At 40.4% G+C, this 24612-nt stretch overlaps 1 protein-coding gene across 9 annotated transcripts in view; it reads left to right on the top strand.

The window, feature by feature from the left end:
• LOC144686660 (serine/threonine-protein kinase tousled-like 1) overlaps window positions 1-24174 on the top strand; it is a 184622-nt gene extending 160448 nt beyond the window's left edge. For 7 of the 9 annotated variants that reach the window (XM_078552153.1, XM_078552154.1, XM_078552152.1 and 4 more), the window contains 7 exons: window positions 6292-6383; window positions 6475-6564; window positions 9773-9942; window positions 16150-16288; window positions 22258-22369; window positions 22467-22574; window positions 22696-24174. In XM_078552153.1, coding sequence (XP_078408279.1) covers window positions 6292-6383; window positions 6475-6564; window positions 9773-9942; window positions 16150-16288; window positions 22258-22369; window positions 22467-22574; window positions 22696-22872 — 888 coding nt within the window. In that variant the 3' untranslated portion in view covers window positions 22873-24174. Of the gene's footprint in view, window positions 1-6291; window positions 6384-6474; window positions 6565-9772; window positions 9943-16149; window positions 16289-20300; window positions 20435-22257; window positions 22370-22466; window positions 22614-22695 lie in introns of those variants that run through there. The other 2 variants (XM_078552159.1, XM_078552160.1) reach the window with 2 other exon arrangements.
• Window positions 24175-24612: the final 438 nt, after the last annotated feature.

The following is a 24612-nucleotide window of genomic DNA, read 5'->3' as shown; positions in this document are numbered from 1 at the left end:
TTCAGTGAGTGTTTAACTATTTGTACACTGTGATCATAACAGACACAATCAGACAGTTTTTCTTCAGTTTTAACAAAGAAAAGAGAATAGCATTTATTGTATTTAACCCAATCTAAGTAAAATAATAAAATACGCTCTGATTTTTGCACGCACACAAATAGATTACAGAATGGAGAAGGATAGATTTAGTGAGTTAAGAGTCCAATAAAATTAGAGGTATACAGTTCGTGGAGTTCGGTGAATTGTCTGGCTTCAGGCTGAATTCGGTTGTCCTGCTACCTTCACTAGGTGGCCCTAATGCTTCCGGCATTGAGGCGATTTATAGGTGCAGATGGATGATTTGTCTGTTCTTCTGGAGACTGTCTTATTGGGCTGACCTCTTTTGAAAAGCTCTGTCTGCGGTACCTTGTGTAATCACAATCAGCAGGTAGGGTTCAAAAGCTTGTAAGTTAGGTGGAGAGAGAGAGAAAGTGAAAGGAACCCACCCAGGTTCTTTCTTCAGCATCTCAGCTGCTTGTGCTATCCTGCAGAGAAAGCAGCTGCTTAAAATGCACTAAAGATTGTGTTGTCACATTACATCTCCCCAACTAGCCAGGGATCCAAATAAGATCATGGCCAGTGTATTTTGATTGTAGCTTGATTAGATCATGTGTGGGAATCCCCTCCCTCAGCCATTGTACAAGTGGTTATATTTAATGGTTTGTCTCCATCCCAGTTAAGTACCTAAATGGTCGCTGTGTTAGTAGAATAGGGGGTGTGGTTCTTTCACATTCCCCTGAGGTCATTATCTTTGGTAGGGTTTTGCAGACAGGTAGACTCGATCTCAGTGGTGTTGGAATGTGGAGGGAGCAGTGTTGTAAATAGTGATAGTGAGGGTACGGTGATGCAAGTCCTTGGCCGTGAACTCATGTCACTGGAATGTGGTTTTAGTCTCTTTTTAAAATAATTGAATTTTTTTTTTTGCTATAAAGCATGTTCGTATAGGTTATCGGCGGTAGGTGGGATGCAGATTTCAGGTTACTATCAAATCAACCGTGATCTTATTAAATGGCGGAGCAGGCTTGAGGGTCTGAATGGCTTACTGCTCCTTGTTCTTATGTTCGTATTACATTTGCCGTATGGACTACAGTGAACAACTTAATTGCACCTTTTTTGTTCTTTGCCTCTAGCCAAATAGATTCTGTCTGTGACCCCTCTGGGTGTCTCTCTCCAGCAGTGCAATGTTCTCAAAACGTGAACTCTTGTTTTTTTCTCCATAATGCTGCCAGACTTGCTGATCTTTTCCAGAACTTTGTTTTTATTCCAGATTTCCAGCATCCAAAGTGTTTTGTTTTTGTTAAGATAAAGTCATCTCTGATCATTTCCATCACTCTTCACCCACAACCCCTTTCCACACCTTAACTCCATCTCCTTCTGTATCCATCCTGGAAAAAGCTTTTCATCAATTCACTTGGAACTGCACTGTCAAAATCCTGTCAAAATCTAGCCTATAGCATTCTGTTTGCCAGACTTACACAGCTACTGATTTTCTCAACCACACCATTACCTTCACCTTTGAGGCCTTAGTCCCCGATAAAACCATTACACTCTCTCACCCTGGCTGCCTTCCCGGCATGGTTCTCCGTTCCCTTTTGTCCAAGGGTCACAGATTTGAGAGGATATGGGGCACAACTGGTTTAACCAGCAACTGCTAATGGTGGAACGATCAAAATCAGGATGTACAAGAGGTCTGAATTAGATGAATGCAGGTATCTTGGAGAGTTATGGGGCTGGAATTGATTGTAGAAATAGGGAGGGGTGAGGCCATGGAAGGAGTTGAAAACAAGGATAGGAATTTTAAAATCAAGACATTGCTTGACTGAGCCAATGTAGGTTAGGAGGGGCGAACAGGACTTGGTGCAGTTAGGACACAGCAGAGTTTTGGATGACAAGTTTATGGAGAATAATATATAGGAAACCAGCCAGGAGTACAAAGGCATGGACGAGTGTTTCAGCAGCAGACGAGCTGAGACAGGGGTAAGTTTATGGAAGTGGTAATAGACAGTCTTTGGCGTTGGTGCGCATATGTGGTTGGAAGTTCATCTTGGGGTCAAATGTGGTCACCAAAGTTGTGAACAGACTGTTTTGGTCACAGACTGCTGCCTGGAGAGGGATGGAGTTGGTCTAAGCCTTAAGTGCTGAAAGTCCCTGCCTACACCTCCTCTTTACCTCACTTTCATCCTTTTAAGACAGTCCTTAAAACCTACCTCTTTAACCATTTGGACATCTAACCGAATATCTCCTTAAGTGGTTCATTGTCATGTTTTGTTCTCAATTGCTCCTGTGAAGCATTTGGGATGTTTTATTTTGTTCAAGTAGCTCTATAAGTATTAGTTGTTGTTGACCAAACTTATCAATATTCCCCTCTGTCTGGCAGTAGATGAATGTCATGACAAACGTATGGAGATCGGAAGAAACAAAAGATGACACAAGTACTTCTTGAAGTGGTGTGAAATAGCTGAGTGTTTTTGAGAAAGATTTAAGAGTATTGGTCGAGTTTGTTTAACATATCCAATCACAACAGAGCTGCAACTAGCAGAGCCAATAAAATGTTAAATTATATAGCCAAAGCGGCAGAGTATGATTTGGAGGAAGCTACACTTATAAACTGTGCAGTGTGATCAGGCCATACTTTGACTGCTGTGTCCAGTTTTGTTAACTGAGACTTAGTTGAGATATTCAACAGAGGCAGAACAGAGAAGTTCCACAAAACTGAGAAAATGTGGACATTTCAGTGTTGAAAGAAGGCAGCTAAGAGGGGATCTCCTAAAAGTAGGTAAGGTAGTAAATGGTCTAGAAAAGGTAAATCTGGAGGACTACTTCAAATTAAACCTGAACAGTTGTGCAATAGACCAGGGGTTCTCAAACTTTTTTGCTGTGTTATAAAAACTCCACAAACCCTTGTAAAATGCCGTTAATACCTTTTCTGTATAAAACATTGTTTTACAATTAAACATATTTTGCTTAATGCGGAACTTGTTGCTGGGGTTATGAACAACATGTCTATCAAGATGTGGGGATCTGAACACCTCGATATCAGTAGAAGGACTTTCTCTGCTCCACTTATCAGATCCAAGACCAAGTTATGAGGTAGATTTCTGGGAAAAGGGGAACTCATCTCATGAGAGGAACACTGGGTAAAAGCAAACTGTGCATAAGTAACAGGAATGACCAAACCAAGGTGAGCACGCCCTGGCTAAGCCCCGACAATGGGCTATGTATTTCACATGTCGTAGCTAGTGGAGGGTGAACCATGGTAAATGGCACTGTAATTAAATGTTGAGAGCAGCTAAGAGGCTGGCATCCTGCTTCGGCCCTGTGTAATCCCACCCACCATGCTAAAGACACTTTCCTCATCTTATGGCTAAAGGGGGAATTCAGAGACTTTGGAGGACAGTTGCTAGAGCTTCCCAAACTATTTTCTAATGCAATCCTGTTTTAACACTCGCGATCCCAGATGCCAATAAAAACAAAGCAACATAGCATTCAGTATATAATCATTAAAGTTTGCATATTATAGATCAACATGTAATACATCACATAAATAAGAAATTCTGTAAAAACAAAGTATTTGTAAAGATGTTATTTTATGTGCTCCCAGTTCACTACCTCATCCAAGCCACTCCAACTCATGGATTTTGGACAGGGAGGGGCAGAGGCACAGGTTGAGGGTCTTGAAGTGGCTGAAGTTGGAGCCCAGGATGTTCTGCAGCACCAGGGTGATGGTGTTCCTGTTCTAAATTAGCTGACTTACTACATACAATTTTAATTTCTGCCATCTGGAAATAGACTCCTTACAAAGGGTATGGAGATCACATGATTTTTGGAAATGGGTTCTCTTGCTGATAATTCAATCAAAAATAATTGTTGGCGGGGGAGTGAGCAGAAACGACAGAATACCAGTACTTAGGTAAAAAAGTAGTTGAAGAGGACAGACAATTGGGGAAAGTACATGGAGCATGCAGTCTGCATCAAAAGCTAACATTGAGAAGTGTAACATTTGCTTTTCCATGCTAGAATTGCCTGTGGCACTTAGCCCTGCTGACAGGCTTCACAACAGCTTGTACACTGAGAAGTCCATTAAAAAGCACACAAATATTATCTTAATTAAAAGGTTATTTGCCGCAGCAATGTGACAGAAACTTACCACAGCACCATGGTGACAGTGTTGGGCTCAGGCTACCGCTTAGCAGCAGAGGCATCACTGCCGGGTTTATGTCAGGGCCAGAGTGTGTAGAATGTGGAAAGCTTCTAAAAAGGCATAGAACATGCAACAGTTACTGGCCACTGAGATTTCAGCCAAGCTCTCCATGTTCCTCGGTGACAGAAGACTCAATGAAGAGGCCACGGGTCTGAGCCCATGGCCAGAAGAGAGAGACTGAGACATGGACTGGACTGGACTCTGACTGATTCTCGGTGCCAGTGCAGTGCGCAATCTCAGAGGAGAGGGAGTTCACGACCCCATTCACCGTTTTTATGACCTAAATTGAGGTCACAACCAGAGTTTGCGAACTGCTGAGCTAGAGGCATTGCCTGGAGACTGAACCAACGAGAACTGTCCCAATGCTCAGTATTGTGGACACAGCCCTGATATTCTCTATAAACTCTAGTGGGGCACTTGGAACATATTTCAGAGTTCATAAGCCTTGGTTATGTCAACGTGCACCGAAACTCTCTGCAGTCAAGTCAGTAGAGTTTGTCAGGAATAGAGTTAGGGATCCATTTCTGGACCCTGTATTTATTTTTTGTTATTGATTTCCTAGAATCATTAATTACACAGTTGTTACTAATCCATTCTGCTCTAGTCCTGCGGTGTCTGGCCAGAAATGAATCTGTTGGTGTCTTTATCACAGTCCATAGAGGGATCAAAGGAGTTAAACTCTTGCTTTACTCACACTCACTATGTTCCCTTTCTTAGTATGGAGTTGTCCTTAGGACATCACATTTAATATTGCTTCTAAGGGACCGACAGCATTGGAGACTCTTGTTCACTTTTCTTTATATTTGGGAGAGTGAACAGTTGTGCGTGAGATTTTTATCAGCCCATGACTGTAAATCACGATCTTCTGTTGTGGATGTTTTTCAACACAGGTGGAAAGTATCAGGTGTGACATTAAGACAAGCAATATAAATGAAGGAACCTGAGCAAAATTTTAATCTGCTTCTCCTTACCCACCAATTATCTTGGCCACCAACTGAAAGGGAATTGTTTCTGGACCAGTTCTCTACCTCTATGTTGGTCAGAACAAGGAACCATTGAGAACTTGTGAATAAACCAGATGCTGAAAGCAATGCTCTGAGATCTTTATAGCTGCAGCTCCTAGTGGAACCACTAAGTGGCAGCACCTTTCTGGGCCTGATCATTGATATTGAACACCAGCTTTAGTTCAAGAAATCCTTTATTTGGAAGATCTCGTGGACCCCCAGTTGAAAACTCCTGCAGTGGTCTGTAGGTTATTTTGCAGAAGATGAGTTTGGATTGATTGAATGGCTTTCTTTATCCATATCCATTTTATAATCATGTAATAAACACATTTCCTTTAGTGTTGACATAGCAGTAGGTATCAATAGCTCCTATAATACTGTTTGGCAGCTACTTTTAATCCACCTTCCTCCTCCCCTGGGCATTCATAGACTTGATGATGCTCTGTGCATTTTGGGGATTCAGTTCAGTTTGCCTAGCTAGAAATCGGTGGTTAGTTCTCTACATCTTGCGAAGGAATGCTGCTGTTGGATCAATTCATTATCCATACTACAGGTGAAAGGCTTCTTAGTTAAGCTATACAATTTATTTTGGCAGAATTTTGATCTTGCAATTCCCTTAGCTCTTTTTGTGTGGTATACCTGGCTTCTCCTTATAAACTGCCCACAGTGACATAATAAAAATCACTGCTTGCTGATTCTCAGGTGCAGATCCATGTTTCATCTCTCTGTGGTGCAAATGTGTGGGAGCACTCCTGATAGTGGCCTTTGTGTAAGATGGTTTGGCACAATAGCCTTCACTGTTGGCAAGTATCATTGAGATTTACAGTCTATCAGTAAGATATCTCATCCGAAGCATTTTAACATTTGCTATGTATATTTCAAAACACTTTGTGCTTTGCGTGGATAGTATAATTGAGGTTTGTTTTATTTTTAAAAAGATTTATCTGAAGCCCTGAAATAAGGGTATTTTCATATATTATCTTGAGATGCCATTAATAGAGTGTTAAACTTCATTCCTAAATACAATTTTAAAATATTTTTTGTTAGGCCTTTGATTTGATTGAACAACGGTATGCAGCAGTGAAGATTCATCAACTAAACAAAAACTGGAGGGAAGAAAAGAAAGAAAACTATCACAAGTATGTTTTCATCCTTAAAACTGCAAACAGAATTTTCTGTAGTTTCAGAATGAAGTAGAATTATATGCACTATTTTAATTGTTGGTTTTAGGCATGCATGTAGAGAATACAGAATACACAAAGAACTGGATCATCCCAGGATAGTTAAGTTGTATGACTATTTCTCTCTGGATACAGACACGTAAGTATATGCTGCTTTGTGATTTCAGAATAAATGTGTTCCTTTCTTTGAAAAAGCAAGAGGTCAGCCTCATTTCAGCTAAAATCAGTGGCCTACATTTATGTTCCTATATAATCTCTATTCTTATATATTAATTAAAAGGTGAGTTACAGAACCTGTCTTATATGGAGAACCAGACTAAAGGGGAGACAACTAACTGAAGGCTAGCCTCAGATCATAACTTAGCAAGTAAATTATGAGGAAAATAAATTCATAACTTCAAGGTTAGTTACTAGGTGCAAAAGGCATTCATGGGTATTCTAATTAAAATTCTTTAACACCCCATTTATACTTTTATAGTTCATTTGATATTCTTCGTGTGAGATGCTGAAGGTCCCCGTAATGAGATTAAATTTTAATAGCATGATTCAGTAGACTTAAATGCCATTTATCTTTCCTTGGTGGTGCATGTTGACTTTTTACATGTTTCAAAAAAAACAAACACTGCCATGGTGTTTTGCTAAAGAGAATTGCATAGTGTAGGTTTTGATCACGATTGGTTCTAGTTGGTAATCATTTGGTTATAGCGCCTCATTTATTAGTATAGTAGCAGTTCAGTTCAGCAGCTGCAGATTTCCAATAAGGTTGTTACATATCTTTGCAAAGCCCACATATTGGCCTGGAGCTTCCACCTGATTGCGCTGATTTTCAACACCATTCACCTGAAATAGACGTACCAGCACAAAAGATAATGGAATTTTAAGGGCAAATTACATTCGGCATAACTAGAGTTTCCATGATCCTCTGTGCTATTTTTTTTTAAAAATACCGCACTAAACGCTGACCACACTCACAGGATGAATTAATCACCATTAGGAGTTTCTGCTATTTGTGCTCATTTACAAGTCTTTGAGGGGGCTTTGAAATTGAAGCTGATTCTCTTAGGCAGAAAGACACCAATAGGAATGTTTTAAAAATTTCTGAATATCATCGTTCTAATTTATTAAGAAAGTTATTATCCTACCCTGATATAACTTTGAAATGGACCCAGAAAGCTTTAAGCCTTTTTCAGTCATTAAAAATTGGGTTACTCACAAACATTTTTTTAAAAATTAAGTTTTAATGCTCGGTTGAACTGGCTCATTGCAGATTTTGCGTTTGGCGAAATACAATTGAGTTCGAGCAAAAACTTGACAACTTTTTTAAATTGGCACAATTTTTGCCCTTTTTGCTAATTTCACCCAAAGGGGAAACTGTACTCCATTAGCATAGATTATGATGCAGTAAATGAAGAAAAGTTACAATGCATATTGCTTATTGGTGTACAAATTTGGTGGGGAGGGTCTCAAAAATGTAATGTTTTTGTCTGACAACTTACTGGGCCGTAACGTCCAAACTCCCCAGCGTCGAATTTTTGGGGGGTGGGGGGGGCACCCCCAAGATGCACTGGGGAATCCCTCTCAGAAGTTCCCAGGTAGGGGTTTGTATGGCAGTTGCCCAGAAGTGCACATTTCCTCTGGACAATTGTCCTGCGCTGGTAACCATATGAAAATGCGGTGTCACCAATAGTTACTCAGAAAAATTAAAGAAGAGTTAATACCTAACTTCTGAGTAACTATTGTAAACACCCAGACCAACCCCCACGGGATTACCCCCACAACCGCGACACCCCCAACACAACTCCCCCCTCACCCCCTGACCCTCCAACCTTTGACCCCCACCCCTCCTGACCCTCCCCACCCAAACCCCCAACCTCCAATTTCCCCCCTCACCCCCCCAAATCCTATCCACTTACCATAGACACTTACCTTCTCCCTGGCCTGTCAGTTTCACTGGCCCTTTAAACTTACCTGCTTTACAGCAGCTAGTGCTGTAAAAAAGGAGGCGTGGCCTCCTTGAATCCGCCAGAGCTGCACTTCACTGGGGCCTGCGAGGAGTCTTTCGAAGCAGGCCCTGAGCAGCTCCGGTGAACAGAAGAGTCAGTGTAATTTTTAAGGGCAGGTAAGTATGTGTTTATTTCCTGTAATTCCTGCATGCCATCTGTTTCCGATGGTAGTTGGAAGTTACGGCCCATTGCTTTTATTATGTATGGATTGTGGAAATTATGGGAGCAATGTTGGAATTTGCCAATGACACCAATTTAAGAGCCGTTTCTGATGTTTGTGAAGTACTGCAGCAGGACATAGGATGGGCAGATGCCTTGAATGATCATATTTTAAGAGCAGAGTGTCTTGATGTACAGCTAAACAGGTTATTAAAGGTGGCAGCAGCACAAGTACGTAAGGCCACGTAAAGGCAAACAAATTCTGTTTTGTCTAAATCTAGAAGTATGAAATACAAAAGTTCTGTCATTTAACAAATAAAATATAAGTAAGATACTGCACAGATATTGCTTTTTCTTAACCCGAAATACAGAAGTAGTGTAAAAGTGTGTCTAGTTTTTATACACAATGTGCTGAAGTTTTTGGAGTTTTGAGAATCTCATCTGAACCTTCAATATTTAACCGTCCTCCTGTTCTGCTATTCAGCATAGAGATGGACTGTCAAAACTGAAAGCAGTATGTGGCAACTTGGAAGTTCACCATCTTCAAAAGGGCAATAAGATTACATCAGATTAGCAGTTTGGTTTCCTTCCTTTCACAATCAATAAACTGTCTCTTAAAAATAATACTTGCAGTTTTGCCACAGATTTCAACAGAACTAATAATGAAGTACTTTTATATTTCAAGAGTCTCAGGAGTGTGTTAACTGAACAGCTTCTTTGCATGTATTCTGTTTTGTAAAATGTGGCAGTCTGTCTACAAACTAACTGCATTGTGGAGGCCCAATGTCTCTTGCATTTTGTGCAGGTTGGTTTGACATTCTGAGCAGTACAGATGCATAGAGTAGTGATATCAAGATACTGTGTCATGATGTCACTGCAAGATAATGGGAATAATTTGTACATGGTGAATTCTTGGTGTTGCCATGAGCCCCAGGAAAATTGGTAACATCTGAGAAGACTTACTTGTAAAGTGGGTCGTCTTCATCTGTCTAAAAACATGGTAGGTTTATGGTGATGTTGCTGCCAGCTGTAATAAAATTGCACTACAGGGGAAAACTGCCAAAGTAGAGTTCAAAAGTGGTATAGTTAAAATGGACCAAGCAAATTGCACAGTCTCAAGCAGTGAATCTGCAAAACATGCTGGTGAAGGAGTTGTGTAATAAAATGTAAATTGTCTTTCCTTAGATTTTGTACAGTGTTAGAATACTGTGAAGGAAATGATTTAGACTTCTATCTGAAGCAGCACAAACTGATGTCTGAGAAGGAAGCAAGATCCATTGTAATGCAGATAGCAAATGCATTGCGGTATCTAAATGAGATCAAGCCTCCCATTATACACTACGATCTAAAGCCTGGTAAGTTTCATTACAGTCTGTCAGTCTCTTAACTTGCCAATTCACATTCAGATGTCAGAGGCCTTTTGATGTGTAATTAAACGTTATTATTGCTATTTGTGGTTTTGGAATGAGTTTTCAATTAAATAAAGTAGAATAAATGCAGTTTGTGGTGGTAATTGTTGTCTTATAAATTGCAAAAATGTGTAAAGCTACATTCCATACAAAAAGTAAAAGAATAGGAATACTAAGATGTATTGGGGACTTCATTTTGATGCTTTACAGCATCCTTATAATGTTAATTTTGCTAATGTTATAATCTTTCTTGCCCTTTCTCCCCTGAATGTAACAGCTTATGCTGATAGCCCTCCACTATAATGCATGTGTGGCTGGCCATTCTTAATATGCAAATCTAGACAGTGTGAAATGGTCCCATTTGACCATCTGGGACAACATTGCTGTATATTTCAGCATTTAGCAGCGCATAGATCTTAAGATATAAGAAATAGGAGCAGGAGTAGTCCATTTGACCATCAAGTCTGCTCTGCCATTCAATAAGACCTTGGCTAGACTGATTGTGGCCTTAACGCGACTTTCTTGCCTGCGCCCCCCATAACTCCTAATTCCATTATAGATCAAAAATCTGTCTTATCACAACCTTGAATATATTCCAGCTTCCACAGCTCTCTGTAGAAGAGCATTCCAAAGATTTGACGGCCCTCTGAGTGAAGAAATTTCATCTTAAATGGGAGACTCCTTATTTTTAATTGCCCTCCTTTCCCGGTTTTAGGTTTAGGGCATAGCGGGTAGACTGGGTCTGCGGCAGGTGGTGAGGGAACCAACAAGAGGGAATAGCATACTTGACCTCATCCTCACTAATCTGTCTACTGCAGATGCACCTGTCCGTGACAACATCGGTAGGAGTAATCACCGCACAGTCCTTGTGGAGACCAAGTCCCGACTTCACGTTGAGGATACCCTTCACCGTGTTGTGTGGCACTGCCACCGTGCTAAATTGGGTAATTTTTGAACAGATCCAGCAACTCAAGACTGGGCATCCATGAGACACTGTGGGCCATCAGCAGCAGAATTGTACTAAACCACAATCTGTGACCTCATTGCCCGCCATATCCCCCACTCTATCATTACCACCAAGCAAGGGGATCAACCCTGGTTCAATGAAGAGTGTAGGAGGTCATGCTAGGAGCAGTGCTAGGCATGCCTAAAAATGAGGTATCAACCTGGTGAAGCTACAACACAGGACTACTTGCCTGTCAAACAGCGTAAGCAGCATGCAATAGACAGAGCTAAGTGATTCCACAACCAAAGGATCAGATCCAAGCTCTCCAGTCCTGCCCCATCCAGTCATTAATGGTGGTGGACAATTTAAACAACTTACTGGAGGAGGATACTCCACAAACATCCCCATCTTCAATGATGGGAAAGCTCAGCACATCAGTGCAAAGATGAGGCTGAAGCATTCGCAACAATCTTCAGCCAGAGGTGCCACGTGGATGATCCCATCGCTGCCCCCTCTGGAGATCCCCAGCATTACAGGTGCCAGCCTTCAGTCAATTTGATTCACTCCACATGATATCAAGAAATGGCAGAAGACACTGGACACTGCAAAGGCTATGGGCCCTGACGATATCCCAACAATAGCCCTGAAGACTTGTGCTCCAGAACCTGCCATTCCCCTAGCCAAGCTGTTCCACTACAGCTACAACACTGGCATCTACCCGGCAATCTGGAAAATTGCCCAGCTATGTCCCGTCCACAAAAAACAGGAAAAATGCAACCTGGCCAATTACTGCCCCATCAGTCTACTTATGGTCATCAGTAAAGTGATGGAAGGGATCTTCAAAACTGCTCTCAAGCGGCACAGAAATAATCTGCTCGGTTTGGGTTCCACCAGGATCACTCAGCTCCTGACCTCATTGTAGCCTGGGTTCAAACATGGACAAAAGAGCTGAACTCCAGAGGTGAGATGAGAGTGACTGCCCTTGACATCAAGGCAGCACTTGACCGAGTAGGGCATCAAGGAGCCCTAGCAAAACTGGAGTCAATGGGAGTCGGGGGAAAAACTCTCCGCTGGTTGGAGTCATACCTAACACAAAGGAAAATGGTTTTTGTTGCTGGAGGTCAATCATCTCAGTTCCAGGACATCACTGAAGGAGTTCCTTCAGTGTCGTTGGCCCAACCATCTTCAGCTGCTTCTTCAATGACCTTCCTTCCATCATAAGGTCAGAAGTGGGGATGTTCGCTGATGATTGCACAATGTTCAGCACCATTAGCAACTCCTCAGATACTGAAGCAGCCCATGTCCAAATGCAACAAGACTTGGACAATATCCAGGCTTTGGCTGAAAAGTGGCAATTAACATTGACACTACACTAGTGCCAGGCAATGATCATCTCCAACAAGAGAGAATCTAACCATCATTCCTTGACATTCAATGGCATTACCACCACTGAATCTCCCACTATCAACATCCTGGGGGTTACCATTGACCAGGAACTGAACTGGACTAGCCACATAAATACTGTGGCTACAAGAGCAGGTCAGAGGCTAGGAATCCTGCAACGAGTAACTCACCTGACTCCCCAAAGCCTGTCCACCATCTACAAGTCATGAGTGTGATGAGATACTCTCCACTTGCCTGGATGAGTGCAGCTTCAACAGCACTCAAGAAGCTCGACACTATCCAGGACAAAGCAGCTCACTTCATTGGTACTCCATTCACAAATATTCATTCCCTCCGCCACCGACGCACAGTGGCAGCAGTGTGTACCATCTACAAGATGCAATGCAGCAACCAAGGCTCCTTAGACAGCATCTTCGAAACCACAACTGCGACCATCCAGAAGGACAAGAGCAACAGACATATGGGAGCACCACCACCACCTGGAAGTTCCCCTCCAAGCCACACAGCATCCTGACTTAGAAATATATCACCGTTCCTTCACTGTCACTGGGTCAAAATCCTGAAACACTCTCCCTAACAGCACTGTGAGTGTACCTACACCACATAGACTGCACAGTTCAAGAAGGCAGCTCACCAGCACCTTCTCAAGGGCAATTAGGGATGGGCAATAAATGCTGGGCCAGCCAGCGATGCCCACATCCCATGAATGATTTTTTTAAGTTCCCTCATGAGGGAGAACATCCTTTCTGCATCTACCCTGTGCAGCCCCCTCCAAATCTTATATGTTTCAATAAGATCATCTCTCATTCTTCTGAAATCCAATGGTATAGGCCCAGCCTGCTCAACCTTTCCTTGTAAGACAACTCCTTCATCCCAGGAATCAACCTAGTGAACTTGCTCGGATCTGCTTCCAATGCATATATATTCCTCCTTAAGCAAAGAGACCAAAACTGTACACACTACTCCAGATGTTGTGAGATTGGATTTTTAAAAATATTTTGGGGGAATGTTGTGCTATTCTGGAAAGAAGGCTGGGTGTCTGTATGTGTGTGTGTGATTTAATTTGGCTAGGTAAGAGTTTGGTAGGAGTCAGGTTGTTTGAGGGTTTGGCAACATTAAAAGGATAGGGATGTTAAGTTTAAGGTACAAGTAAATAGGTTAGATCTAACATTTGCATTTCTAGATAAGTTGAGAGGTTGTTTGAATATCAAAGGGGAGTCAGAGGTGGCAAATAAATGTTTGCATCGTGCAGGAGTTCATAGGTAAACAAGTAGTGGGGATATGATATTTTATTGACCTAAAAGCAAAGACAAGATGGAAACATGAAAGATCTTATATTTGGGAAGGTTTGAGTTTCAAAGGGGTGTGGGAACAATGAAAATGAGATGAATGGGAAAAAAGGTATATTAGAGTTACTGTGGATAGCTGTTGAGTTAGAGATGGCTGTTAAGCTAGAGATGGCTGGAGCTGTTTGAGCTGTTGAGATAGCTGGAGTGTTGGGCTAGGATAGGATGCAGCTTGAATCACCCATCCAGTCAAGCCAGAAAAGTCTTGGGCTGCAGCAAGCAGTTTTATTCTGAAGTAGATTCCACTGCAGAGTGGAAGAGGGTAAAGGTCATGTGGTACACCTTTATTGAAGCTACAGCAGTTTGTATTAAGTAATATTACTGGATTTCATATTTAAACATTTATGAGGGAGTGTTGCCTAGAAAGCGGTTACTTTCCACAGAAAGTCTTTTTGGGGAATGTTGAAGGGTCATTTGGACTCGAAACGTCGACTCTTTTCTTCTCCACCGATGCTGCCAGACCTGCTGAGTTTTTCCAGGTAATTCTGTTTTTGTTTTGGATTTCCAGCATCCGCAGTAGTTTTTTGTTTTTATCTATGTGTAAATCCCTTGATGCTGTTTTACCTGATACAGGGATGAGAAATTTCTGCCATTTGGTGGATTTTGGACATTGGAGTCTTGGAAATTGCAACTCTGATTGTCGGTGTGAGCAGGAACTGACTGCAGAGTTGATTTGGAGGAGCACTGGCTGTGAAAGACAGAGCTGCACTGGCAATCTCAGATTCTATCTCTCCCAGGCTTGCTGCTCCAGCTCATCCAATCAAAGGCTCCCTCCCTCCCGCTCTTACTGCTCCTCGAGGCACAGAATCTATGTTAGGAGGAGCAGCGAGGGACGGAACCTGTGGTTGGAGGCGCTGGAGCAGTTATTCTGGCCAGTCCCAAGGCCGTCAAGCAGAAGGCTTACAGTCACACTGTAACCAATCACTCAGCATCTCTGAGAGACAGAGGCAAAGAATCAGGAAATGAACAAAGAGGATTGAGTCTCTGCTAGTAACGAGCCAGGAGCAGGCTAAGGGGAGCCATTACTCAGCCTCGCGCCAGGCCGGACCCGACTGCCATACACGTTTGCAGCCCAAGACACTCCAAGGGACCTAGAGGGCATCAATTTGGACCCCTTTTCTAGTGTTACTGTGTTAAGCCACCAGTGAGTTATCTGTTAACCAAGTGTGGGGTTGTTGAGCGACTTGGGTTATGACGGTATGTGGGGTGATCATACTTCAGTTACAGGCACATCTATACAGACTTTGCAGGGGCGTACAATTGATGAGCGAGGGAGGGAGTGGGAGGTGTTTGTTCCCAACTCTGCTCCCAACCTACTCCCAAAATCCTAAACCTGGCTGTCTGCCCATGTTGGATTGGATATGGCACACACCTGGATAATTGCTGCAGTACTCACACTGGTTAATGCACAACGACTACAGGAGACTCCCTCTCACTGCGCCGCTTGCCACCCCATCTGCACCCACCCCGCCTCATTCACATTATCTTGCTCTCTTTCGAGTATCACTGATACTTCATTAGGGTACATGTTCTATTCCTTTTACAATGAAGTAACCGGAAAACAGCATCCAGCCCATATCAGGTGACTTAGATTTAGGGTCCAGAAATGAACCCAACTGCATTCATCTCACGCTACTTTTACAATTCCACCATTCTGAAGTGGCCTAGAAGCACTGGAAGCATTTGCATTTTGCCACAATGACATAAAGTGCTATAATTTCCCAGTACCTTGAGCTGCAGTGACTTGCTGCTTTGCACAATAGTGTGTACATGATTCCTTGTCACAGAAAAAAATTCAAATCTTCTTGTCATCAGCCTCTAATTTTCAGACCTTTTTTTTGTCTTCAGCCTCTCTTGTCCCTGCTGATATCGGTCAACTCTGCACACACCTGGAATTAAGCCTTGGACCTTCATAGGCTGACTCGGTACCAAGTCCATCTTTGCCTATAAATGATCAGGGGAAGCTAGCAATGACTTTAACTGCTTTAGCACTGCAGCAAAGGTACTGGGCAAGTGAGGTGCCTGTGCTGCTCGTTTCCTTTTGTTGCAGATAACTAGCTACATTGTTGTAGTATAGCATTCTGAGCAAACCATAGGCTTGTTATAAAGTTCTGTGGCCAATGTGTTGGCATGGATTATTGGACTGCTGGAATAGACATCCTGATAACACTAGAAAAGAATAATACATGCTTGCGATGTAATTGAGTTTTGATGTCACCACCAAATTACACTGTTGATGTTGGAACAGCACATTTAACTGACCTCAAGATTGGTGATAATTAGGGAAATTTTAAAAACTGATATTTTTGGTTGTAAATATTAAGAAAATAACAATTTATTTTGATGTGGCTATGTGGAATTTGAACACAGGCAAGTATGAAAGCAGTTATACTTTTAAAAGCAGTTTTAAAAATCCAATAAAATGCAGGTAACATGGGTATTTTATTTTGCATTTAGGTAATATCCTCTTGGTTGATGGAACTGCATGTGGAGAAATAAAAATAACTGATTTTGGCTTATCAAAAATAATGGATGATGATAATTATAATCCTGTAGATGGAATGGATCTGACATCACAAGGAGCTGGAACATACTGGTAAACCCTACAAATTATTTCAGCTGAGTGTTCGTGAAATGTCGTTGCATTCACAGCTTGGGGTTTCTATTTGGATATGGCTCCTGATGATAAAATGATCTTTAAAATATGCTGCAAGCAAGTAACCCAGGTTGATAAAATTGAAGTTGTTAACTTCTGAGAGAATTTGGAAGTTTTTGTTTTCGTAACATTTATTGTAATCTGTCAAAAGTTGCATTAAAAAATGGAGTTTTTAAAATACTTTAAATAAGTATAGCAATATTTTCTTTCGTTATATTATAATAATTATATCATGCTGTGGTTTACAAGATGGTTGCATAAACATTGCATCTGAGCTGATGAGATGTTAAGATAGATCTACCACCCTGAACCTGAATTACATCTAAACTTATTTTGCTGGAAGATTTATTTTTCATTGAAGGAGATTTTCTTTTCATTATAGAAGTATTGTCTATATAGATTCTTTTAAAATAACGGTGTTTTGTGGAGATAGCATTAATATAATAACTTAATAACTTTTATATAGCACATTTTAATATAATCCTACTACAGAGACTTTGAGCACACATTCCAGATTGATATTGTCTGAGGTAGTCTTTCCAATGATACATTAAGCCAAGATCCCATCTATTACCTCAGGTGAATGTAAGATCCTATGGCGTTAATTAACTAAAGGCAGTAGAGTTCCCAAAATTCCCTGACCAATATTTATCCATGACCAAACATCACTGAAAATAAAAATAATGCTCTTTCATTATTTATCTTATTTCTCTTCATGGGACCTTGCTGTATATAAATTGGTTGGTACATTTCCCTTTTTACTAAAGTGACGACACTTCAAAGGTACTTCACTGAATGTGGAAAAACTTTGATTCACCCGACAGTTATGAAAGGTGCTATATTCATGCAAGTTCCTGTCAAGGTGTCGGACCTGCAGATGGCAGAAATATATGCATCTTGAGTAGAGCTTTTTTTGTTTTATCAAATTTCTAGGCTAGAAATTATTAATTTTTTGTTGCACAAACCTTCTGAACTCCAGAAAAGATTTGATCAAATTGATACGGATTTTGGGCATAGTTGGACCAATGATGTTAGATGCTACACGCCTAGTTTAGGCATCTGTTATACTTGCCATTCAATATTGCCCAGTTAGTGGAGATAAGTAGCTGCTCACCATCCAAGGTACCTCTTAAATTTTTTAGCTTGTAAGCTCTCTAGGCTAGAAATTATTAATTTTTTGTTGCACAAACCTTCTGAACTCCAGTGGGGCATTAAATAAAATGGCTAATTTCCAGATCAGTTTAGGGAAGGAAGTGCAGGCATTTCATTGTTTACTGTTGATTGTGGGATCACTTAGCTCTGTCTATTGCATATTGCTTCTGCTGTTTGGCTTGCAAGTAGTCCTGTGTGGTAGCTTCACCAGGTTGACACCTCATTTTTGGGTAGGCCTGGTGCTACTCCTGGCATTTTCTCCTGCACTCTTCATTTAAACAGGGTTGATCTCTGGCTTGGTGGTAATGGTAGAGTGAGGGATATGTCTGACATTATTTTACAGATTGTGATTGAATATAATTCTATTGCTGCTGATGCTGGCGCCTCATGGATGCCCAGTTTTGAGTTATATCTGTTCTAAATCTAACCCATTTAGCACGTGATAGTGCCACACAACACAATGGAGAGTATCAGTGTGAAGATGGGGCTTTGTCTCCACAAGGGCTTTGCGGCGGTCACTCCTACCAATACTGTCATGGACAGATGCATCTGCGATAGGTAGATGGATGAGGTCAAGTAGGTTTTTCCCTCTTGTTGCTTCCCTCACCATCTGCCACAGGCCCAATATTGCAACTGTGTCCTTCAGGATTCAGCCAGCTAGGTCAGTGGTGGTACTACGAAGCCACTCTTGTTGATGGACATTAAAGTGCCCCACCCAGAGTACATCTGTGCCCTTGCCATCCTTTGTGCTTCTTCCATTTGGTGTTCAACATGGAGGAGTTCAAATTCATCAGTTGAGATGAGGTAGTTGATGGTAATCTGAAAACAGGTTTCCTTTCTCATGTTTGACTTGTTGCCATGAGACCTCATCGGGTCCGGACTAAATGTTGAGGATTCTCACTTGCAGGGCAACTCCCTCCCGACTGTAAGCCACTGTGCCATCACCTCTGATGGGTCTGTCCTGCTGGTGGAACAGGACATAACCAGGGATGGTGATGGTGGTGTCTGGGACATTTTCTGTAAAGTATGATTCGGTGAGTATGAGGGACATTGTCTCTAAGGTATGATTGTGTGAGTGTGACTGTATCAGGCTGTTGCATGACTAGTATGTAAGATAGCTCTCCCAATTTTGGCACAAGCCCCCAAATGTTAACAAGGAGGACTTTGTGGGGTCGACAGAACGGGGTGTGCCGTTGTCGTTTCCGGTGCCCAGATCAATTTTGGGTAGTCCATAGAGTTTTCTGGTGCAATTAAGGTACGTTTCAGGGGGCAGTTAAAAGTCATCCACATTGCTCTGGGTCTGGAGTCACATCTAGGCCAGACTAGGTCAGAATGACAGATTTCCTTATCTAAAGGACATTAGCGAACTAAATGGGTTTTTAATGACAACTGGCGATAGTTTCATGGTCACCATTACTGCAACTAGGATTTATTAATTAATTGATTTTATATCCCACCAGCTTCCATGGTGGAACCCGTGACCCCAGTATAGGATTCTGAAATCAATTTAACATTGTAAGACTCAGGGTCTGACCTAAAATGAAACCACTCCGGGTACAAATGTGTTTAGACAAAGTTTACAAATTTATTAAGTTATCAAAACAAGTACAACATTAGTGACACTTAACAAGGCATTGGACTCAACCAATTCACTGTGGAATACCGGTTCTTGTTTGGGTGGTGTGTTGTCTCTTCCGAAATTCTTCTTCTGTCTTCTTTCTGCTTTCTGCACACTGTACCACTGAAACAGGCCTTATTAACCCTTTCCAAATCACAACCACAGCCTGACCAATGGTGTCCCTGAACTCTCATCAGTCCAGGCAGTGCATGATTAGATTCTGATTTTACTAGGTGCAGCATGTACAGTGCATGGTCACCTCCTGATGTCCATTCTTCCAGGATAGGAAACATGATTAGTTCATTGTCTCGATTTTACTTATTTAGTGTGAATTCCTAATTAAATCAGACACTTCTCTTACTGTGTCTGTGTGTGTTATTGATTAGCTTTTAAATGACTGCCTGCTTTTTGGAGGCCCCCTGCTGGGTGATATGTTTTACTGTGGCTGTTGTGTTTAGACTGGCTATTTTACTTTTAAAAACAGATTGCAAAGTTATTTATAACTTTAAACAAAGCAATATCAAACTAATACAGAGGATTACACAGTGGGGAATACTTAAAAATCTATACCAAGTGTGTGTAACATAAGTGGATAGCAATCATTAGTATTTACAAGGTGGGCTAGGTAAAATATTCTTACACATTCAGTTGATACAGTCACAAGTGATAATGTCAGACAATTTGGTGTATTTAGCACAGAATGTATCATCAGTACATTTACTCTCTGATTTTGGTAGGATATTTTGTTAGGATAATCCCACACAGTCATCTTCGATTTGTTATGGGAAGGTTATGTCTATCTAACTTGATCAAATTCTTTTGAGGAGACAATGAGGAGGGTGACATTGATTTAAAGTAATTGGTGGAAGGATTAGGGAATTGAGGAGTATTGTTTTCATCCTGAGGATGGTGGGGATCTGGAACTCACTACCTGAAAGAGTGGTAGAGACAGATAACTTCATATATTTAAAAAGTACTTCGATATGCGCTTGAGGTGTCCTAATCTACAAGACTATGGACCAAGAGCTGAAAAGTGAGATTAGGCTGGATTTTTGGGCCAGCAAAGACACAATCGGCCAGTTGGTGCCCTCCTGTTCTGTAAATTTCTATTATTCTGTTTCAAGTGCGCACAATATTTTTAATGTGCAATTAAGATACCTTCACTTTGGAATATTTGTGCAGAATGACGAAAGAAGAATGTGTTGTACATTGATTGCAACCTTGCTTAAATATAAGCATTTGTGGCTGGCAGCACCTTACAGTACTGAAGATGTGCTGCATGATTGGAGATGACATCTTTTAGAAGAAACTTGAACCATCTACTTTCTCAAGTGAACATAAAAGATTTCCAATTTTTCTGAGGAAGCAGTTGAGTTTTACCTGTTGTCCTAGCCAACAATCTTCTCTCACCCCACATCACCAAAATAGAAATTAACTGGTCATTTATCTCTTTTTTGTTTGTACAAATTGGCAGCTACATTTACCAACACAATCATCGTAACCGCACTTCAGAATTAGTTGGTTGTGAAGAATTTTGGGATGTTATATATATTATATAGATGCAAGTTCATTCTTTTTTTTCTCCAAATATGTCTGTTCTAAAAGACACTTGTACACCCATCCCACATCTTGGGAGAGCAGCCTCAGAGAGCTGCTCTCTGGAATGTACACTGAAGCTCAAGCATCATTCTCCCTCTGAACCAGCAACAGTGTGTTTTAAATACTTTATGCACACACGACAGCCATGTCAAATTTCCCATTGCACGTCTACACCCAGAATTCTTCTGTGGCTGACATAATGACATCAACAGGGACATTTTTAAATCCTTGAAGATCACACTGAATTGATGCTATGCATTTTGTGGCCAAAGTCAGACTGGCGACAAGTGCTAAAGCAAAGGGAGGAAACTTTTACTTGCCAGATGAGTCGCAACAAAATTCAACCATTTCACCCAATTCTGGCTGCATGTGTTTAGGTTATAGAAGCTGAAAAATCAAAATTTATGTGGCTTAAGATGACTTTTGAAACCTTGTGTGTTTCATAGGTGAATGTTTGTCCTGAGGTAAGGTGTAACATGGACCAATTTCAAAGCAAAGTTGAATCAGCCCTGCCTAAATAATGTGCATTGACATCATTTTCACCACCCTTTGTTTTCCCAGTGGAGCATTTAATTTTTCACATTTGTCTCTGAATGAAGCTGTCTGTTTATTACATTATTAGAAAATGAATTGGAGACTATCCCAAATTATGTTGATTTAGGAATTTTACAACCAGATATGATGGGAAACTTGAGACTGTAAATCTGGCTGATCAAACCCAAGTACAATGAGGCAGAATTAGTGTTGGTGCAATCCAGTTGAACCAACGTAAAAGATTGCTGAAACTTAAGCGTAAATTTTTAATGCTAGTTTAAAAATAAATGTACCTAAAGCCAGCCTCATCCACAAAACTGGCCACAGTCCCAAATCAAATTAACAAGTGGCAACTTTTCACTGCAGAATTTTGATGATAGTGTTTAGTGTGAGCTCATTTTTGTGCAGGCAAAGGCACTAGTAGGCATGTTTTAAAAGTTTTGAAAGATGTTTAATTTTCTGAGAAACTGACTAATGTACACTAATGTGACTTGTAAATGGTTCAGTATAGATATTTTAAAATCAGCTTCAATGATTTAAAATCTGGTTACCCACAGGTGTAAGACTAGACACTTGTAAAATGTTAGGGTTTTTTTTAGATAAAGCAATTATCAGTTGTATTAATAAACCTGCACAACTCTTAAGTACATCAATGAATATTATTAATGCAGAGAAAACAAAGTAAGCAGTTACTTTCTTATATGCTGACCTGTTGCACTGGTTCATTTAAAATTTTATATTTGTGATTATATGAATGCATTTTACCAGAAATGGAATTGTAACCTAACCGCCACAATTTGTGCCAAATTGCCCAATTGTGCCCAAAGTGTAAACTCCACCTCAATTTGTTTAATTAGCTGTGCCGCGCAGGGCAATTACATATGTGTACATGAAGATACACAATTCATTAAACCATGACTTGGTTTAAGTTTCTCTTGTTAAAAAAAGTCTAATTTATATCAGCACAAACTGTGTACTGATGGTAGCAATATTTTAACTTTGACAGGTATTTGCCTCCTGAGTGTTTTGTTGTAGGAAAAGAGCCACCCAAAATTTCAAACAAAGTGGATGTCTGGTCTGTAGGAGTTATCTTCTTCCAGTGTCTCTATGGTCGTAAGGTGAGAATTTCATTTAGTTGGTTTTATAAACAAACAGGTGTGTTTGTTTCTGTCTTTTCAGAAAAATGGATCTAATTTAAAGTCTTCTGCTTTTCAGCCATTTGGCCACAATCAGTCACAGCAAGACATCTTGCAGGAGAACACAATATTAAAAGCTACTGAAGTCCAATTTCCTGTTAAACCAGTTGTTAGCAATGAAGCAAAGGTAGTTGTTCCCAGTGTACTTATGTAACCTTATTAATAGGTAATGGGTGATTTTTTTTCTGATTATTTCAACTAATTGCTGGTGTTCACTTTGTATAAAATCTAATACTTCTGTGTTCCAGGCTTTCATTAGGCGTTGTCTAGCTTACCGCAAAGAAGACCGCTTTGATGTGCATCTGCTGGCTAATGATGCCTATCTTCTCCCTCATATGCGGCGGTCAAATTCTTCAGGAAATCTACATATGCCTGGGCCAGCCACAATTCCTATTTCGTCCATGTCAAGCATAGTTTCTTATTAAGATTTATTTTAGTCAGATTGACAATTCCTGTAGAACTTCTTTCAAGGTTAACTTGCAGCTGGACGACATAACTTGTGGGAGGCCGGGCAAGACGAGAGAGGCAGTGAAATGATTGAAATGTACCAATTTTTGAATCTTTTGATTTATTTCAAATAGAGTTTGAACCATGGACAACAATGAGCTGCACTTGCTACAAATTACTGTACACCGTAAAACTCGGTACTCCCATTAGGCAGCCTTTGTGTTCAGAAGCTGAAAACCGTTCAGCCTCTCCTGCTTTTTTGGGAACACTGTATATAGTAGCCTAATGAGTCACTTTGGGACTATTTTTTAATACTTAATGCTGATTTTGTTTAAAATAAGGCCAGAACAAATGATTTTAGCACAAAGAAAATACAACAGCCCACCGAAATAAAATTATGTGAAGAGAGATTGAAGTAGCTCTTGTAAAACCTGAAAATGCACAAAAACATTTGCATATTGAAGCTATGAACAGCTGGTGTATTTATAGGTCAAACTGTAGAATGTACTGTGCAGGATAATAGTAAGATAGCATTGTTTTATATTGTTGTAAATGATTTCATTTTACTTACCTTGTTCTTAAGTTACAGCAGTTTGATTCTGTACAGGCTGTATAAAAATCTGGCTTTGTTTGTTTAGTTTTCTTAATGGGATCTCTAATTCCAATAACGGAGCTTTTGCCTTTAGGCAATGCTGCTAGGTTGCATTGGTGTTTTTGTTATAACATGGCCTTATCCACACAGCTGAGGTATGTAAAGGCTTAATTTTGCATTAAATAAGACCATCTTAAGCAAGTTTTGTAGTTTTGAGGGATAGGTCATTTTATTGATAAGCCTTGACCTGTTTGACAAAATAATTTTGAATGGGATTCAACTATTTTGGAAGGAAAAATGGAAATGCAAATGAGATCACATGTTTTCAGGATTATTGGTTTCTTCTCTGTGTAGGTATATATGATGTAAAACATTAAATTCTGAACAATTGCCTTGTGCTGTACAAATTACAACCATTTTCAGTAATACAAAATCTTGCTGTTTAGTACAGTTTACTGCTTGTTTTAACATCCATACAATAGAATACCTGTATGTAATTAGTACACTCTGAAGCAAAACAAAATTGGTTCATCTAGGCTTTGTTAATGTTGTATAATTAAGCTGTTGCCTGTGTTCCTGTTGTTGAAAGCTACTTTGTTTTCACTGTAAATAAAATGTTAACTGTCAATAAAAAAGGTGCTGCTGTAGAGAGTGTAGCCAAAACCAGTAATAAACATTCAAAATTCTATTTCATTTAGGTTGCTTTGTCTAAGAAAATATGTACTTTAAGCATTGTGCATACTATTAAACTTAGCTTGATCTGTTCCAGGAAAACCACATGCTTGGCAAGGCTATTATTATATTGGTGATATGGCACGTGGTCTAAATTTCCAGTCTCTATTGAGCTTCAAAACATGCCATTCCAGTTTTACTCAGCTCATTTTTTCCCCATTGTTCATCATAACACCACTCTTACTGTTGAGTTGGGATAAGGCTATGGGGTAGAATAGAGAAAGAGTTATGTTACTTTATAAATGTATTGATGCCAAACCAGCCAGTCCTTTGTACTCTTCGTGTTTGTAATGCTATAAGTTGGATGTAAACAGCGATGACAAACCTCTAGAACAAATAGCAACAAAATAATGGGCCGAATCTTTCAAGGAATGGCAATCACCATCGGATTGCC

Source organism: Cetorhinus maximus, chromosome 11, assembly GCF_964194155.1.
Source record: "Cetorhinus maximus chromosome 11, sCetMax3.hap1.1, whole genome shotgun sequence".
NCBI classification, from domain to species: domain Eukaryota; kingdom Metazoa; phylum Chordata; class Chondrichthyes; order Lamniformes; family Cetorhinidae; genus Cetorhinus; species Cetorhinus maximus.
The sequence above is the reverse complement of the archived record's forward strand: the minus strand, read 5'-3'. Positions and strand labels throughout refer to the sequence as shown.